This window comes from Eutrigla gurnardus, assembly GCF_963514095.1.
Source record: "Eutrigla gurnardus genome assembly, chromosome: 2".
NCBI lineage: Eukaryota > Metazoa > Chordata > Actinopteri > Perciformes > Triglidae > Eutrigla > Eutrigla gurnardus.
The window spans coordinates 13,774,169-13,792,156 of NC_139916.1; the positions used below are offsets into that span (position 1 = coordinate 13,774,169).

Below are 17,988 nucleotides of genomic sequence, written 5' to 3' on the forward strand. Positions count from 1 at the left end.
TGCTTTAGGTTTGTATTTCTACACACAATGATTCTAGAAATGGCTGAGAAGTGGAGCACTCTATTTCATGAATAAATAAATAAATAAATATTTTATATTTTATCAACTAAAAATCGTTTAATCAAAAAAATGTAGTCGCAGCCCTTTTAATTAGTAGAGTCACATAAATACACGCAGGTCCACATGGTTAGTGTGTAATGATAAAGTAAATATGAAAATATCAAAACATTAGGCTGGCGGTTCCCACTGGTAACGGTCTGTGCTCCAGGTCAACTTTTCTGTTGGGCTTAACGTCTTTATGTTGACAACTTGAGCATTAGAGTAACAAAATCCTCCCCCTCCCCCCGATCTGGTCTGGCAGATCTGCTATACAGTGGGTTTCCAGTTTATCAGGATTTTGACAATAAAAAAAGTCAAATGCAAGTGTTTTGTGTGTCTGACTGAAACAACCTGAAGTTTCTGTCTTGAGAACAAACTCCTTTGTCTCGTTTTCTTTCCCAACCACTTCCAGCGACGCTGTGAGGAGACTCCGCGAGGCTAGTCTTTGTATAAAATGCATGTGGACAGCTGGGCCGCCTCAGGCGTTTCAAGGTGTGATCACTTTTCAGGGAGAGCAATTGAGCAACAGCATGGAGCGATTACTAATATTTTCTTTGTCCATCCCTCCCCCCTGCGAGTTTAATAGGCTGCATGTTATCTCATTCGCCTCCTATCTCAAACACATGTGGACGCCACAGAAACCATGTGTGCGTGCACATGCAGACGCAAACAAGTAAACACACACAGAATAAAAGACAGGATAGAGAAGAACTGGCAGAAAGTGTGGACGACTTCAGGATGTGTCATGTGTATTCCATTAGAGGTGCGATTAAAAAGGAGATTTTGTTTTCCACATCAAAAGGCCCGCGTTGGGGGATTCCTCCCGGTCTCTCTCGAGTCTCTCCACCCCTTCCTCTGTGTTTCATGAATAAATAATAAGGGCTAAACCTGGGAAAACACACTTTTTGACCTTTGAACCCTTGTGTCGGGATCAGAGTTTGCACCTGGACGACTTCCCACAGGAAAGAGGCGGTGGGTCTGTGTGCATGCGAGTGTTTCTACACATATGTGTAGGGAGACCGCGTTTTCTAAGTGCATCTCATTGAATTTTCTGTGGCTCTTTCTTGGTGTTCAATCATTAAAAGCGTTACACCCTCCTTTTTGAGGGGAGAACAGATGAGAAGGGTTTCTACAGTTGCAATCGGGAAAACAATTGACTGAAAACCACAACATTGTGATTTTAATGTGTGAAAGAACAGTGAGAATTATTCACAGGGATATTAAACTCTGCTGTAAATAAATCTCTGTGCACTGACCGCTGTGTATAATTGTATAAATGTGAATACAAATTTGAGTTGAACTTTAAGCATTGTACGAGAGGATTTGTCTGCTCGCTCCTCTTCCCAAAGGCCGACAGCAGTTGGTTGGTTTTCTCCCGTTTTTCTCCCTGATTCTCTCTCTAGCAGCTGTGCTGGCGCCGTGTGAAATAAAAAGAGAACGGCTGTAACGCAGCACATTTCTATCCCACAAAGCAGATGGGAAATGTTGCCACACACATGCACTCTCTGTCGAATTCCTTCACGCTGGCAAATTTCAAACTAAATCATATATTATTTTTGATTATGAAAGGATCTGAACATCTTGGTGGTCACTCTTATGAATGGTAGTTAAAAAAAAAAAAAAAAATCTGTTTTGCTGCAAGCAGTTGTTTTTTTCTCAACAAGTCAGCCGGCGGAAACGCCTCATTAGCTATTCAGAGCACCGTGTTAATGTAGATGATACACATGGGAGGACTGGCGAGCGGAGAGCCAATGGATGGACAAGAGGACGAGGAGAAAGAGGAGAGGAGCGGTCCAGATTCCAGCAGTTCAGCTCTCCGCCAACGGACGTGTCCAGATGGCCTGGAGAGAGAGGGCCTTTGACTGAGGGACAAAGAGACACTTGTGAACGACAAAATCTAACTCTCAAAAATGCACGGACACACACACACACACACACAGCTGTGAAGTGTATTGTCCGTCTTAGCTCGGGCCGTTAGCTCCTTACATTGATGGAATGTTTGACCGTCCGCCTCGCGCGCCCTTGAGACATGATGTCACTCCAACAACAAAAAAAATAAAAAATAAAAACGCAGTTTCAAAGAGAAACCGCTTTTTATGTGATCAGGGCCACACAATGAAAAGAGAGAGAGGGCAAGGAGAGAGATATAGACACGAAGAGAGAGAGGATGAAAAGGTAGGAAGTGACCGATTCTCGTGATACGGCTGGTTTGATGGTAGTCGTGGCAACCCATTAAAAAGGGGCATAAAATCCCATTTTCACCTGCCACAATGATAGAGGCGAATGCAGAGGGTGAGCCCGCCGTAAATGTGTCAGAGCGTAAGCACGCTATTAGAACTTTACTACGGATTTATCACTGAGAATAACTACTGTAAATGACGGTGCTGAGGAATGGAGGAGAGTGCAGGGAGGAAACAGATGGATAGTAAAGTAAGAGCGGGTTACACAAACATTTATGGAAAGATCTGATACCTCACCTTTAAATACTCCCAAAGTGGAAACTGCACCAGCGAGAACGGGATCTGAAAAGCAAGCAGATATAGGGTTTTAATCATCGGGATGATCTCGGCATTCTGGGTTTTCTGGAGGTTCGGCTTTCATCTTTAACCTCCAATCTCCTGCACTTGTCATTCCTGCCACCTTTCTCTGTTTCCACTGTCTCGTCTGACTGCTCCCTTGTTCCTTCTCACAGCTGATGATTAATGAATGAGACGGGCTGTGGTCTGGCGGTTCTGAATGGATGGATGGATGGACGGATGGACGGATAGATGGAATAAACTCGGATTGGAGGGAGTGTTGTCACTGGAAAGACTAAATCAACCCGGGCAGGAAGTTACAGCGAGAGGAAATCAACGGCAGTGCCAAGACGAGGGGCAGATGACACACACACACACACACACACACACACACACACACACACACACACACACACACACACACACACACACACACACACACACACACACACACACACACACACACACACACACACACACACACACACACACACACACACACACACACACAGGAAGGAAGAGGGAGAACAAAAACCAAAAGAGAGAAATAAATAAAGTGACACTGTCTCGTGTCATCAGTCTTTGATCACAGCAACAAGAGGTTCATTCATTCACAGCGTCGCCTCCTCCGACATGTTCCATCAGACGACGGCAGTGCCGGTAAAAGCCGGAGCGCTCCAAATCTGAGTCAGCCGTGGCACAAAGACAATACACGGGCCGTGTTTACGCCCGTTAATGAGCTTATTAAGCACTTAGACCAGATGAACTGACCTCATATAAACACCACTGAAGTAGATTAACTGCGTGTGCCGCATCTGCTCTTTGAGATGTTTGAGTATAAATCTTCCAAGATCTTTGCGCTGATTATCAAAGGCCATTTCAAAACAAAAAAATGAAAGATATGAAGCTGTCCAAAAAAGTTGAGGTTACACAAAGCACGGCATGTTACGTCTCTGACATGAAGATGAATGGATGGACAACAGTTTTTAAAGTAATTATAACAAATTAGAACCATATCATTGTATTACTGAGCCTAATATATAAACTCATGTGGTTAGTAACCTGACTATTCGCCTTAGAGCTATTTAGCATTTTAGCAGTATTATAAATGCAAAAGTAATCTCCATGTTACTTGTTCCCACGTAACACTTGATGAGTCACGTTCACAAGAGAAAAGGATTTGGATGAGGAATAATCATTAAGTTTGACGCCATTTAACACAATTCTGGCTGCATATTTCTGTATATATGAATGATTTACTGCATTGGGCAGATCCCAGTCTAAACGTGCCTGTTCAGAACGGGCCGATTGTTTGGCTCCTGGTGTTGCTGCTTGCAGCTTTCTTGAGAACCGCCAAACAACTCAACAAGCTGCATCCCTTAGTAATGCTGGAGCTCACGCTAACATTGAGGGAGTGAGAGCTGGACCCTGCATGTCATTTAGTGGTGTGGAATGAATGCTTGTGGAGAAAACCAACGGATCATTTGATCGTTGCTTGATAAAGCTGGTAGCTAAGAGAAATGTTCCAGTGGAAACTGGAAATCCAGTCTATCACATAGAAGCCCATTTTCTCAGTTGTTGGAGATGCTCTGCAGATTTCAGGTAGGTCTGGTATCCAGCCCCCTGAAACGCTGTTTTTATTCTGTGGTGAGATGAGAGGGCTTTCAGGCAGGAATGATGGTGCACCTGTCTTTTATTACCAACCCAAAAATTCAACCTTTTTTTCAGGCCAGGAAAAAGAGAGAGACGAACCGAGAGAATGGAGAGGGATGTTGGGGTTTGTCAAAGTGGAAGCAAATTGTAAGTGAAAGCAAGTGAACTTGTGTAGAAACTCATTTCATATTTATACCGTTTTCTCATAATTGAGTAATGTTAATATTTAGTCGTAGATCGTGTTATTTCAGTGTTCCATAACATATTTAAGAAATATTTCTCAAAGGCTTATCAGCTACTATCAGCTTGAAGTGTAGCTGACAGAACAATTAGAATTTAAAATATAGATGTATAAATATAAACTGAATGTGCACAAATGTAAATGGAGGATAGAGAACGAGAGAAAGAAGAGGACAGGTTGGTTCTGGAAAGACTGATCCACCAATGATTTATGACTCGGTTTGACACCGCTGGCACACCGAGCGTGCTGTGTGTGTGTGTGTGTGTGTGTGTGTGTGTGTGTGTGTGTGTGTGTGTGTGTGAGTGAGTGTGAGTGTTGCCTGGCAAAGATGGAACATCTGAAAACCGCATGCGGCCTGATTAAAATTGATAAGTAATTTATAGATAAGAGAGGGATGATGGGGAGAGCGCACGCACACACAAGCACGCACACAAGCACGCACACAAGCACGCACACAAGCACGCACACAAGCACGCACACACACACACACACACACACACACACACACACACACACACACACACACACACACACACACACACACACACACACACACACACACGCACGCACGCACGCACACACACACACACACACACGAACCTGTCACATGGCAAAATCCAACTGTGTATTTGTTTATAAAATGAAATTGCAGGGTGGAGGAGGTGAGCAAATCACAGTAATGTTATTTTTTCCAGTTCTAATCGCTTTGCACTCATCTCACATCAACACGCTCCGAAATACTAATGCAATAGTTGAACCTGGAGTTGGTGCAGTGATGGAAGGAGATGACGGACGTTATAAATCTCTCAGCTGAGAGAGGAATGAGGACAGGTAGAGACAGAAACAGAAGTGGTGAAGAAAGGGAATTGGACAAGTAATCCGTCTCTCCCTTCCCTTCTCCTTTCCTGTCTGAAACCAGTGAATCATCCCACTGTGAACATCCCAATCAAAGTACTCTTTATTTTCTATCGAGCTGAGAAATGTGTTACCTGCTGTGGAATGAATTCCACCACAGCTTCAAACCTTGTGTCACTGCTCTGACTTGCTCTAAAAGCACAAACGTGGTAAGACAAAACAGCCCAAGGGATCAGGTTGGTATTTTTTTTTGTTGATTTTGCTTTTACTATTGTTTTTGAGGTGGGGTAACCTTGGAAATAGGCTTATGCATGACCATTGCAGCTGATTCCTGTAGTTTTGAGTGAAGTTGCTGTCAAGAGCTTTTCAATAATTTGTCAGTTTCAGGGAAACTACGCACCTCAGAGCTGATTTTATTTTGAAATAATTCAAATTTACCATTCTCCATAAAATGTGAGTAAATAGAAAGGCACACCATCACATACACACGAGTAATGCGATGTAACTCTCAAAGCAGCCATTTCAACAAAGTAATGATCTAACACGCTGTGGGAACTGAGATGTTTGATTTTCCTCGGGCAAAACCGCTAATCTCTTCACAATATCTGAGATCTGAAGATACAGTTCGGAAGAATTGTTGCTTGACAGTTCATTTTCAACAGGATCATTGTGCAAGTGCCTTATGGGGAGTCACCCCAGGTGAGTAGGGTAAAAGTAACGGATGAATAGATATGAAGCTTCCCCGGTGAGTCGCTTACATTGAGACTAAGGCTGATTATCGTTTGAAAACTTTGAAATAATTCCGATAACTAGAATTGGAAACCCGATAACACAGCAAAATTTTGTGTGAATGAAAACATCATAACCAAATAAGAATACCAACTAATTTCTCTTCAACGTAAGATTGCTTATTATATAAACATTTTGAAGAAGTAAAAGAAGTATTAGTTAATTGAAAAACTGACACATCGGCAAAAGGAGAAAATATCCAACCAAGAACATTCTGTACACAAATGTAACAATATAAATGTTCTTTAAATATATATCAGTTGTTTTCCCAGATATTGATTATCAGCCATTTTTCTAAATCTACATGAAGCATTCTTCACATCGGCATAAATTAGTTCCACCACACAGCACTTTATGTTGCAGCCTCTGGCTCTATTATAAACATGTTCTTTTTTCATATTTTGAATTTTACTGCCAGGCAAATAATCAAACACATGCATTCAATTTAAAGGGACTTAGGGCAGGATCAAGAAATAAGACTCAACAGTGACACGACGGCCGTTAGGGTAACTGCAGCCATCTGCCAAGCCGGCGCGGTAGCGCGCACGAACTCTTCAGTGCAGCTGATGCTGTGACACGGTTATTTATTTACTCGCTGTTCACGTGACTGTTTACTACAAGCCCTCCGCACATGCCTCCGCGGAACTACGTTGGTAGCATACATCTGCGAACAGCATCATGTCAAGCGACGAAGTAAGTAAACAAGTTTTTATTTTAGTGTAACTTTAGGATGACGAATTGCCGCTGATAAAACCTTCGTTTTCTTCTTGGTATTACTTTGTAGTGGACTTTGTGTGGTGGTGGGTCGTTTTCCGGCCGAAGCAGAGTCCATTACTACACATACAGTACTTGAGTCCACCGCGCTTGTCTTCTTCTGGTCTCCAAGCCGTCGAGTACGCGCATTCAGCGTCATTTGACGTCACGTCCGCCGGACTGCGCGGGAAATTCGGACCACGAATTGCAGTACATCATGCAGCACACAGCCTGTTCAAGGCAATGGGGAGATATGTGTGTGGTCTCATTCTTTTTGGTTTTGAACGCTTCATCACCCATTAGCATTAAAAGACTTAAAGTGAATGTTTATTTTTTCACAAATCCTGCCCTAAGTCCCTTTAAGGGTTAACCAACAACCAATAATCTCATACATTATGATATATAGTAATGATGACAATATATACAATTCAATCAATATGAAAGTGAGTAAATAGTGAGCCAGTGGCTTTCATGATGCATTATAGTCCGTTACCCAGCCTGTGACTGAGTGAGTTGGAGGCTGGAGGACACAGCGAGAGACCACCTGGCTGTAAACGCTTGCAGGTGCTGAACTTGAAGTCAAAAGGGGACATTTTCCTCCAACCACTTGGCCAATGGGCGACCCGCATGGTTTTGATATTCTAGAGTTACCAAGAGGTCTGCCACAAGTGTTGAGGGCACATGTAGACCGGAGCTATGTCATGGTAGACTAGCACACAGCAACGCAGACGGCCAGGGTCCTGCTACGCTACGCTAGCACGAAGGCAGCCGGGCAGCTTTAAATCCACACTGCTCCCTGCTGCTGACTCCGTCTCTCCCCCTGCCTAGTATAATGCCTCAGCAACCATCGACTATTCAGCGCCGGCAAGCCAAGCCAGACTACGTGTGTGTGTGTGTGTGTGTGTGTGTGTGTGTGTGTGTGTGTGTGTGTGTGTGTGTGTGTGTGTGTGTGTGTGTGTGAATCCCAGTAAAAACAATAGGAAGGGATGTCTGTTAGCAGAACATAAAAAAAAATCAGGATCTCACAATTACAGCGTCAACATGTTTAAGTCTTGTTTCAGTGTAGCGTTTCACAGACTGGACGTGGATCTGTTATTTAAACGATCAGTTAACAGAGGGAATCACTATTCTGAAGGCAGAGCCGCGGTGATGTTTATGTCCATTGAAAGTGACTGAGGTTTTTCTCCGCCTGCCAAAACTTTACTAGCTCACTCAACTCCAGCTTGAGCCAATCAGGGCCTCTCCGTGGCCATGCGAGCAGTAACCGAATCATAACGATAACCAGGGTGGCGAACACGCCCAGTGCGTTTAGCACATTGTTGAGGTCTGCGAATGTGAGCAATTATTTTACCTAAAAATCTTGACATTACAAAAGATGCACACACATGGTGACAGAGGTGACATGTTATGATTTCTAGAGCTATGGAATAGGGTGTTTTACATTTGCAGACTTTTAAAACAGTGGATTTGGTGAATCCCCCGACTTTCCCTCTAGAAAACAGCAACACGGGTTGCTGTTTCTAGTTCAAAGTGAAATGCCTCGATAACTGTTGCATGGATTCACCACTAAAGGTCATATTGCATAAATACGAAAACCAAAATTCCGTTCCAAATGTCTACCCTCTACACTACTATAACAACCATCTCCACCCAACTGACCGATCACTTCTGCTGATGAGTTGTGATCACTGGCTGCACCCAAATAATAAGGTTCGCAATCAGTCATCTCTTCAGTAAGAGCTGCATTTACCATCTTACTCCTGTTTTTGATCAGATCATGCCAAAGCATAACTGCGCAACTTGGCCACGAAGTCAAAACTGTGCTCCAGAAGCTCAGCAGCATCTGCTCCCAAAGCCCACAAACATCTGTGTCATCCAGCTGGCCTCCAGGGATTCCACTGCTGGGAAACACATGACCTGCTCTCACTCAGACCTGCTATCTTGCATGTGTGTCCGTATTTTGGTATGAATATATTGGCTTCATGTTGCTTAATCATATTTGTGTGTGTGTGTGTGTGTGTGTGTGTGTGTGTGTGTGTGTGTGTGTCTGAAGAGCAGGATTTTATGTTAGCTGGCTGACACATTCTGTCACTGATCAAAGGTGACAGTGCCACTTGCTGTGACTGTCAGGTACTATATTATAGGAATATGTAGATTGCTTCTGCTGTGTCACTTTGCTGACAGTGCTCCAGTTTGTGTGTGTGTGTGTGTGTGTGTGTGTGTGTGTGTGTGTGTGTGTGTGTGTGTGTGTGTGTGTGTGTGTGTGTGTGTGTGTGTGTGTGTGTGTCCTTGCCAACTGTATTAGTGCTAACTTTATTAGTATTCAGAGAGGCTTGGGGCTGTCACAGGTCCTTAGGCACTCAGTGGAGGGCAGGAAAAACACATGTCAAAATATATTCACATTGAGCCTGATTGCAGGCAAGCCAGTTGGCTGCAATTTGACAAATGGCATTTAATAAGTAATACTGCTGCCTCAGCATACTGATGAGGATGTAGAAGGAGAGAGAAAGAGTTAGGAAGATGGATATTAAGAGGGAGAGACAAGCAAACCAATGTATAGATGGCCAAGCCAACAGATAAGACATGATTGATCTTTTCCAACAGATTCCTTTCTCATCCCTTAATGTTTGCCATTTAAAACATCGTCCTGCTGCCGATACTGTAGAATAGTTATTTACTGGAAACCAGCATTTAAAATGTTACAATGTATCAAATCATGTGTCATCTGCTTTTCCTAAACTTTTGTACCGTGGTCAACGAAATACCACATCATCATTATGATCATTCTATTAAGTTTCTGAATGGCAGCAACAACAAGGCAACTTAAAATGCTGTACTTAACAACTACTTTCCATTATGTTTATAAAATACTCTGCAAACAAAGACGACAGCGTAAAACACAGTGCATGTGTGTGTTGGTGGGGGCGTGATGTTTACAGTACCGGTGAGACGGTGGCAACAAACTGACAGTAGACATGCACCCTTCACTTTAAAATGTACTACCAGGAATGTGGCCAGATCAATGCCTTGCCATTGAGGTAAAAGTTCAGCCTCAGCCCTTTTTCCGGCGCCCTCTGCGTAAAGAGAGAGTATTTTCAAGCAGGGTCCAAGTCGGTCTGAACGTGCCTAGTGTTAATCCATGCTGGTGACTCTGTGATATTATACAGCGATGCTTTGAGCTAAATGCTTAACGTCAACGTGTACACCATCTTAGTTTGGGTGTTAGCAGACTGACTGCTGAGTAGCTGAGGCTGATGGAAACATCAACAACGGCTGGGATGAATCTAAAGTGCTAAATGAAAAATGAAGGGATCACCAAAGTTTTACGATTAATTGTCTGAGGAGGAAGAATGTCTGTAACAGATTTAATGACATCCATTTAAATGTTTTCGAGACATTTCACTGAAAAACCACAAACCATGTGGTGCAGGAGAAAGAGTCAGTGGATCGTCATCGTGATGAGCATTCATCATCTGGATTTCTGTAACTCATTCCACAGCAGTGCGTCCAATGATTGTTCATTTCAGTCTGGACAAGTTGCCATCCATAGAACTGCACCTCTAGTGTGGTTAAACAATGTAATGACATTTACTGAGCAAAATTATAAAAACACAAAATGGTAATTTGACCACGTTTGATACCTCTTTTATTGATACTGAAAAGCATGTCACTTTTCACAACAATAGTTGTTACTGTCGTCAAAAAGTACACGCTCACAGATTTTTCTGCTATATTATGAAATCCCAGACACAATAACCGCTTTAAGAAAACCTCTACACAAGCTCTAGCTCAGTCAACACACTGTGATACAATCTTGAACACTACAACTGAAACACTTGCAACACATTCTAGTCTGCTCTTGCCACCAGATGTGAAGCAAATGAGCAAAAGAGTGAATGATTCATGAGCCAGAGAAGTCTGCTGGATCCTGTTAGTATTTGATATTGAATGACCATTCCAAATCCATTTGGCAAAACCTCCTACGCCCGTGGATTTGGAATTTACCAAATGTACCATTTCAAATGACACCATGTGCACCCTCTCAAATTCAATTAATACGCAAAATAAATTCAACAATGGCTCCTTTGAATGTAGTCATTTTAAGAAATGGTGAGCCAGGAGAGTTTTACTGCCCGGTTAGCCTGTTGTCTTTTACAGCAGTTGTCTTTCCAACTGCATCACAATCAGTCTCAACATTTACCCTGCACTCTTTTTGTAGTAGTAATGTAAATCCCGTAGACCTGAACGTTGAAAAGTTTGCAAAACCACCCAACACTGTCCTATCAGACAAAGAATAAATGAGATTACACTGCATTACATTACATTTTTACATGGTTTTACGGGAGAGGAGATTTTGAGAGAAAGCAGATGGGAGTCAGATGGTGAAGCGATCAACAGCAGCCTTATTCCAAGTGAAGAATCACTGTGGCCCATGTGAAGACCAGAAGACACACACGTACACACGGGGTGGGGGTGGAAATCATGCTGACTGGCCAGGCAGAGCAAAGCCCCGAGTCTAAGTCCACATTTATTACCTGCTAATGCAACAGGGCTGTGAGCTGGATTCACTTGCCAAAGTCATACAAAAAAAAAAAAAAAAAAACATTCAGACACACCCACATTCCATCTGCCGTGTGTCACTAAAGTATGAAGAGGAACTGAGTGTGGTGACACACTGATAACAAACAGACAGAGATCAGATTTTAATTTGTTGAAAGTTGATAGTCATTAATCATGGCGGAGACGCAGGTGGTGTTGGACACCTCTATGTGCGACTGTGCCAAGTGTTCAACCTCAAAGTCACTGAGCGGGAAGAAGCCAAACCTGTTTTTCTAACAATTGAAGGACAATCTACACGTATATATGAATCTAAAACATGCACATAAGGGCAAACGCAAGATAAACTATAAGAACAAGCACGGGAAGCTGCACAGCTGGCTACATGCCAGAGGAAGGACAAGCGCATTCATACACAAATACACACAACAGCTTAGTGCTATTTTAATGAAGTATGACAGATATGCGATAAGGATGCATACCGTGAGTAAAAGGTGAGCAATTATTTCCTAATGTTTCTTAATAAATATATGTATATAAATAAATGCCACATGGGCAGTCTTATGTTTCCTCCTTTAAGCTCGGGTCCTCTACCAGACGCCTGGGAGCCTGAGGGTTCTGTGTAGTATCTTAGCTGTTCCTAGGACTGCGCTCTTCTGGACAGAGATCTAGGATGTTGTTCCTGGAATCTGCTAGAACGCCTGTTCCAGTTTGGAACACTGATGCCTTTACTTTCCCCAGCTTTTCTAGCTCCTCTTTCAGCCCTTGCTATATTTCAAGCTTCTCATGTTCCTTCTTCCTGATGTTGCTGTCGCTTGGGATAGCTACATCTATCACTACTGCAGTCTTCTGTTGTTTGTCCGCCACCACAATGTCTGGTGAGCCATCACCAGTTTGTCAGTTGAGGTCTGGAAGTCCCGCAGGATCTTAGCTTGGTCATTCTCATCCACCTTTGGAGGTTTCTTCCATTTTGACCTCGGGACCAGCCCAAACTCAGCACAGATGTTCCTGTACACTCTGCCAGCCACTTGGTTATAACGCTGGTGTCCATGTCATGCAGGGACGTGACCTTCCATGATCACTTGGGGCCATCTTCCTCATGTACTCCTGGATCTTGGTTGTTTTATCCTGGATAGCGGCTCGGACGTTCACTAGCCCTCAGCCTCCCTTCTTCTGCTAAGTGTACAACCTTAAGGTGAAACCCTCCATGCCTCGTGAGGAGCTTTCTTCTCTTGATATCAGTGGCCTCATCTTCCTTCGGCCAGGTCATTATATACCAGCAGGGTATCTGATGTCCAGCAGTTTGTACGTGTTGACAGGACTGATCTTATTCTTTCCATTCAGATGACTTCTCAGGACTTGCCTTACTTGGCATTTGGCTGTGGCTGACTTTCTTGTGGCCTCTTCATGGTTTCCATTTCCTTGCAGTTCTCCAATGCGCTTGTAGTGTGTCCTAGACATCTGCAATGCTACCTTCTGGTAAATCAACCACGTCAGTGGTGATCATCTTTCCTCTCTTGGATACCATCAGACCACACTTATCTAGCCTGAATGACATTCTAATGTCAGTACTGTTGGTCCTGGTGATGTGGATCAGTTAGTCCATGTCACGCTCATTCCCAGCATACAGCTTGATGTCATCGATGTTAGGGAGGTGTCTGATGGTTACTCCACTATCCTAACACTAGTGATGATCTGGCTGACGTGGTTCAGGCCAACATAGAACAGCAGGGGGGGGCAGAGCATCTCTTTGATATATGCCTCACTTGATGGTAACTTGTGCAACTTTGAGTTGGCCTCTGGAGTTGTCTTCCACAGCCCAATTGAGTTCCTGATGAAGGCTGTAAGTGTTCTGTTGATGTTGTACAGTTCCAGGCATTCCAGGATCCATGTGTGTAGCACCGAGTCATAGGCTTACTTGTAATCAATCCAGGCTGTGCACAGGTTGGTCTGTCTGGACTTAGAGTCTCAAGTGACCGCTTTGTCAAGCAGTAGCTGGTGTTTGGCTCCTCTGATGTTAATGAAACACAATAAAGCATTCAAAATTATTATCTGGTACATTTAAAGCGGTGGCGATTTCTCCCCAGCACTCGTCTTTGTCCACACAGTTGTGGTATGTCTTGGATGAGAAGTTATATAGACAGTCATGCTCCTGCCATATTTCCACCACCATCTCCTCCATCTCCGCTGTCCAACGCAGCCCTGTTGGTTGATGTGTAGCCATTTCCAAAAGTTAAAAAGTAGTGCGTTACCAGATAATCTGGGCCAAACAAGCGGTGCCGACCAACGTGTCGGATCAGAATCCTCCTGTGTCTGTAGCATGAGCCCTAGATGCTGCGTTTCGAAGCATCCATCAATCCAACATCCTCTGTATTCCATTCTAACAGCTGTATATCCTCTTCCCTCGTCCATATATGTAGTGTTCCAGTAGCCCAATTCTAACCAGGTTGCCTTGGCTCCCCAACACCTGACGTGGACTTTGTTGACCCGGTGACGTCGGAGCCAGTATGACTCCCGTATTGGTTCTTTTTTCTTTACTGATATTTACTGAAAAGCAAAAGTATACACAATGATTGTGTTCTACCTCAAAATGCATTTTTAACCTGACTTTACTGTATTTGTTTATTTATTTTCTTCCCTTTATGTTGTTTTTACTTAAATACATTGCTGTTAATATGCGTTGTTTGTACCTTCTTATAGTTTTGTTATGTTAGATGGATTCTTTTTTTTTTTTTTGATCAATCAAGTTTTGACCAAAAAGTAAAAGAATCCAAATGTGGACAAAAATGTATGCGGTCAAATAATATGAAGACATGATCTTATCATTATAGAGTCAATTAAGGATAACATTACAATATGATCCAACTGTATTACGAACAAACAGTTAAGTTATGTTACAATTTGATTTCAAAACACAACTAGCATTTCTAAATGAGGCTGTTTTACACGAATGAATTATCCAGCACCATCCTTGCTTTAACCACATATAGGTTGCTAATTATTTTCCCTAATATGCTCTATGTTATGTTTCTAAACACAGGACATTAGTTGTGCGTGCACATATGAGCTAATGTCACACCTACTTATTGCCGTGACGACACACGTTACACCCGGCAGTGACGCTGCAAAAACCCTGGCTAAACATAGGAGCACGGGAGGAATTTGTATATGTGTTCTGTCCAGGAACAGAGATATAGAGGGTGTGTACGTATGTGTGTGTGTGGCACCTAAGTACACCTCAGGGACATAAGGGGTTCAGGGCCTTTTAAATAAATAAACAAACACATAAATATAGTCAATCGATAGAGGGAGCCTGATCTGGCACTCTGGGCCTGTGTTTGGCCTCTCACTTCATAAGAGAGGCCTGGGGGAGAAAGAGGGAGAGAGGAGGGGGCCGAGGGGGAAACCGAGAGTGCCAGAGAGAGAGAGAGAGAGAGAGAGAGAGGGAGAGGGAGAGGGAGAGGGAGAGAGAGAGAGAGAGAGAGAGAGAGAGAGAGAGAGAGAGAGAGAGAGAGAGGTTGGGTTTCTTCTCTCTTGGTGGTTGTATAGTGCTGGTTAATGGAAGCCAAAGCCTGCTCTCCCTATAACAGAAAACAGACCCCCCTTTTACTGACACACACACACACACACACACACACACACACACACACACACACACACACACACACACACACACACACACACACACACACACACTGTGTGTGTGTCTTTACACTCCCCCGAGGCACACTTCACACAAATCATATGCCTATCTAAACCAAAACTCCTAACATATACAAAGCATAACTCCCCTTGTTCTCAGTGCAGTTCCTCAAAATTGGAATTTGTCACCGATTACAGAGTGTTGGCCCTGCAGTTGTGAGCATCCTGCAGCAGTCCCTTTACGCCCCTGCACTGTGTAACTGCGAGGAGTTATTCCACCTAAAGCGACTAGCAATCACTCATCCCAAGCTTTCCATCCCCGGCGCTGTAAAAACTACAACGGCATGGAGTGCACTTGCTGAAGAATTCCATCTGACAGTTTTGAATGCCAAGGGCAACGTGGAGTATGTGTGTGTGTGTGTGTGTGTGTGTGTGTGTGTGTGTGTGTGTGTGTGTGTGTGTGTGTGTGTGTGTGTGTGTGTGTGTTTAAACAAGCCAAACTAGGAGAGGTTTGAGTGGCGGCACGTCCCCCGCAAGCAAATCAAATTGCACCTGGCCCCCGTTCCCCATAAGTCGCTGCAGCCCGGCGAATGTCAGCACTGTCAATGTCATATTCCCGACAAATTAAGACTTGTTCTGAGGTGGAAGGGGAGAGAGACGGAGCCGGAGAGAAGAGGGAGGAGAGGAGGTGGTGGTGGTGGTGGTGGTGGTGGGGAAACAGTGTGCTGGCAAACATTCAAAAGAGCAATTCCATCGACATGAGAGAAAAGCTTCCCAGAAACTCTGCATAATATTTATGTTGTGCTGGTGATCCTTTTTCTTCCTCCCACCTGTGTGCAGCTTGTTGCTTCAAAATGGACGCCTCATACAGCAGAACAGGCAGAAACAGAGTAAAGCAAAAACGTCCGTATCAGCAGACGGCGGATGCTTCTTCATCTCCACCGCCTTTAATGAAGGGATGGGAAGCCGAGCCTGCTGCTAATACAACGCTTAAGAGAAGCAGAGACATCGTCATGTGATGGAAGACTTAATACTGTATGTAATGTTAGTATTTGAACATAGGAAAATATGTCATGTGTAACACATCATTTATATTTTAACCCTATGAAAGACAAGTTTGTATCCGTCACAGGCACTGAGAGATGACATCAATGGCAGGGTGCATGCTAGCCAATGAATGGCGGTGTGGTGTGACACAGGATGCCCCGAGGGTCGGCCAATTAGCTGCTAACAGGAAGAGAGATATATGGGTGCCTGAGGATCTGGCTGAGGCAGGAGTTAGACGTGGGAGAGTGGACTGGGAGAAAATGTGTTGGTGCTAAGCATGGGAGAGGTTGCTCCACAGCTGGTTGAGACGCGGAGAGGCCACTGAGCAGCATATTTCTTAGTTGGACGAGGCTGGATGTTAAAGGGAAACACAGTTCCCCACAGGATCTCCATCTTATTTTTGGATAGTGCTGTGCTACGGTGTGTGGGTCTGTGAGATGAGTTTGTTATGGAACACTCGGGTATGGTATAGCTGCAGATAAGCAACATGGAGCCAGAAAAAAACCCACAGCAGTGCTGAAGTGAGCCGGTAGCAACTCCAACCGGAAAAGTGTCACTATAGTTCAGTTGTTTGGCATTTCCACTGTACAAGCAAAACGCTGGTTGTTTTGTCAGGCGAAACATTTGCATGCTAATGGGAGTTTCCTGGAAATGGGCAACATCGTGCCAGGCCAGCACTTGCAATGAATACTGGTATTTTATGAACAGTAAAAAAAGCTGTTGGCCAAAAGCAGAAAGCATTGTATGTATTTTTCCAGCGATATATATTTGAAATGTGTGTGTCCATAAATACAGGTAATATTTAAGACTATTAAATAGCCTCAGTAATGACGTGAGAGTTTCCCTTTAAAGGAAAGAGTGTAAAATGGAGTAAGGCGGGCAGGAAGGTCCAGAATAAGGCTGTTTGCTTTGATATCTCCAGTATGGCACACACACACAAGGAAACATATGGCAGAGGTGCACACACACACACACACACACACACACACACACACAGCTCTATGGGACCTGTGCCCACAGCAATAAAACACAGAGCAGAGTCCTTCCAGCCAACCTATCGTTGCCTGTAGGCCAACTGAAATGTTTCTCTCCCCGTTTCTCACTAACAGAAACATATCTTATCAGCCGGGGATCAGATAAGAACAGCAGCAGCACAGCTGGAAATAAGAGAATCTCCATACTGAGAGAAGGGAATACTGGCAGTGACGCAGTCACTCTGAAAAACGCACACACACACAGATGGAAGAGTTAGTCAAACAAAACCATGCATGGAGCTGATCAGTCTGTTGCACGCCTCGACGAAAACTGCACAACTGAGTACTGAGCTGCTTTAGGCCTTTTTGGGAAAGTTACTTAAACTACCTTACTGTCCAGCTTCATCTCCACTTCATTATTTAGCTCAACACTGCCTTCTTGTTTGTCTTTTTCTGATGACTGTTCCATCAGATTTTAGTTGACACAATGGATGTGCTGGACCTTCGATTTTAAGTTGATGCTGTTTGAGTATCCAGGGGTGGTACTCCATTCTTTCGCCATTGTAGAAATTATTGTTCACAGCTTTAGTTTGAACTGAAATTCAATCTCCGGGGACCTTTTTCCATCTGAACCAGAAAGCAATCCCTCCAATATTTACCTCAAAACTATCGTGCTCTTGGTGCTGCAAGATGAAAAGTCAGGGGATCGCCCATGTTGGTAGGATTCATCCTCTGGGGAACATGAATGGTTGTACTTATTTCATGCCAGTCCGTCTGATTGATATTTTGTCTGGACCAGTGGATTGAGATTGTTACCGTCCCTCGAGTCCAGTTCTTGGGTAATACGTTTGTGTAGATGTGC

General features: G+C 43.7%; 1 protein-coding gene across 1 annotated transcript in view; it reads right to left on the reverse strand.

Moving 5' to 3' along the window:
• slc25a26 (solute carrier family 25 member 26) overlaps positions 1-17,988 on the reverse strand; it is a 51,688-nt gene that overhangs the window by 15,514 nt on the left and 18,186 nt on the right. Inside the window, exon 6 of the mRNA XM_084036501.1 lies at positions 2,577-2,621. Within this exon, the coding sequence (XP_083892627.1) occupies positions 2,577-2,621 (45 nt within the window). The remainder of the gene's footprint in view (positions 1-2,576; positions 2,622-17,988) is intronic.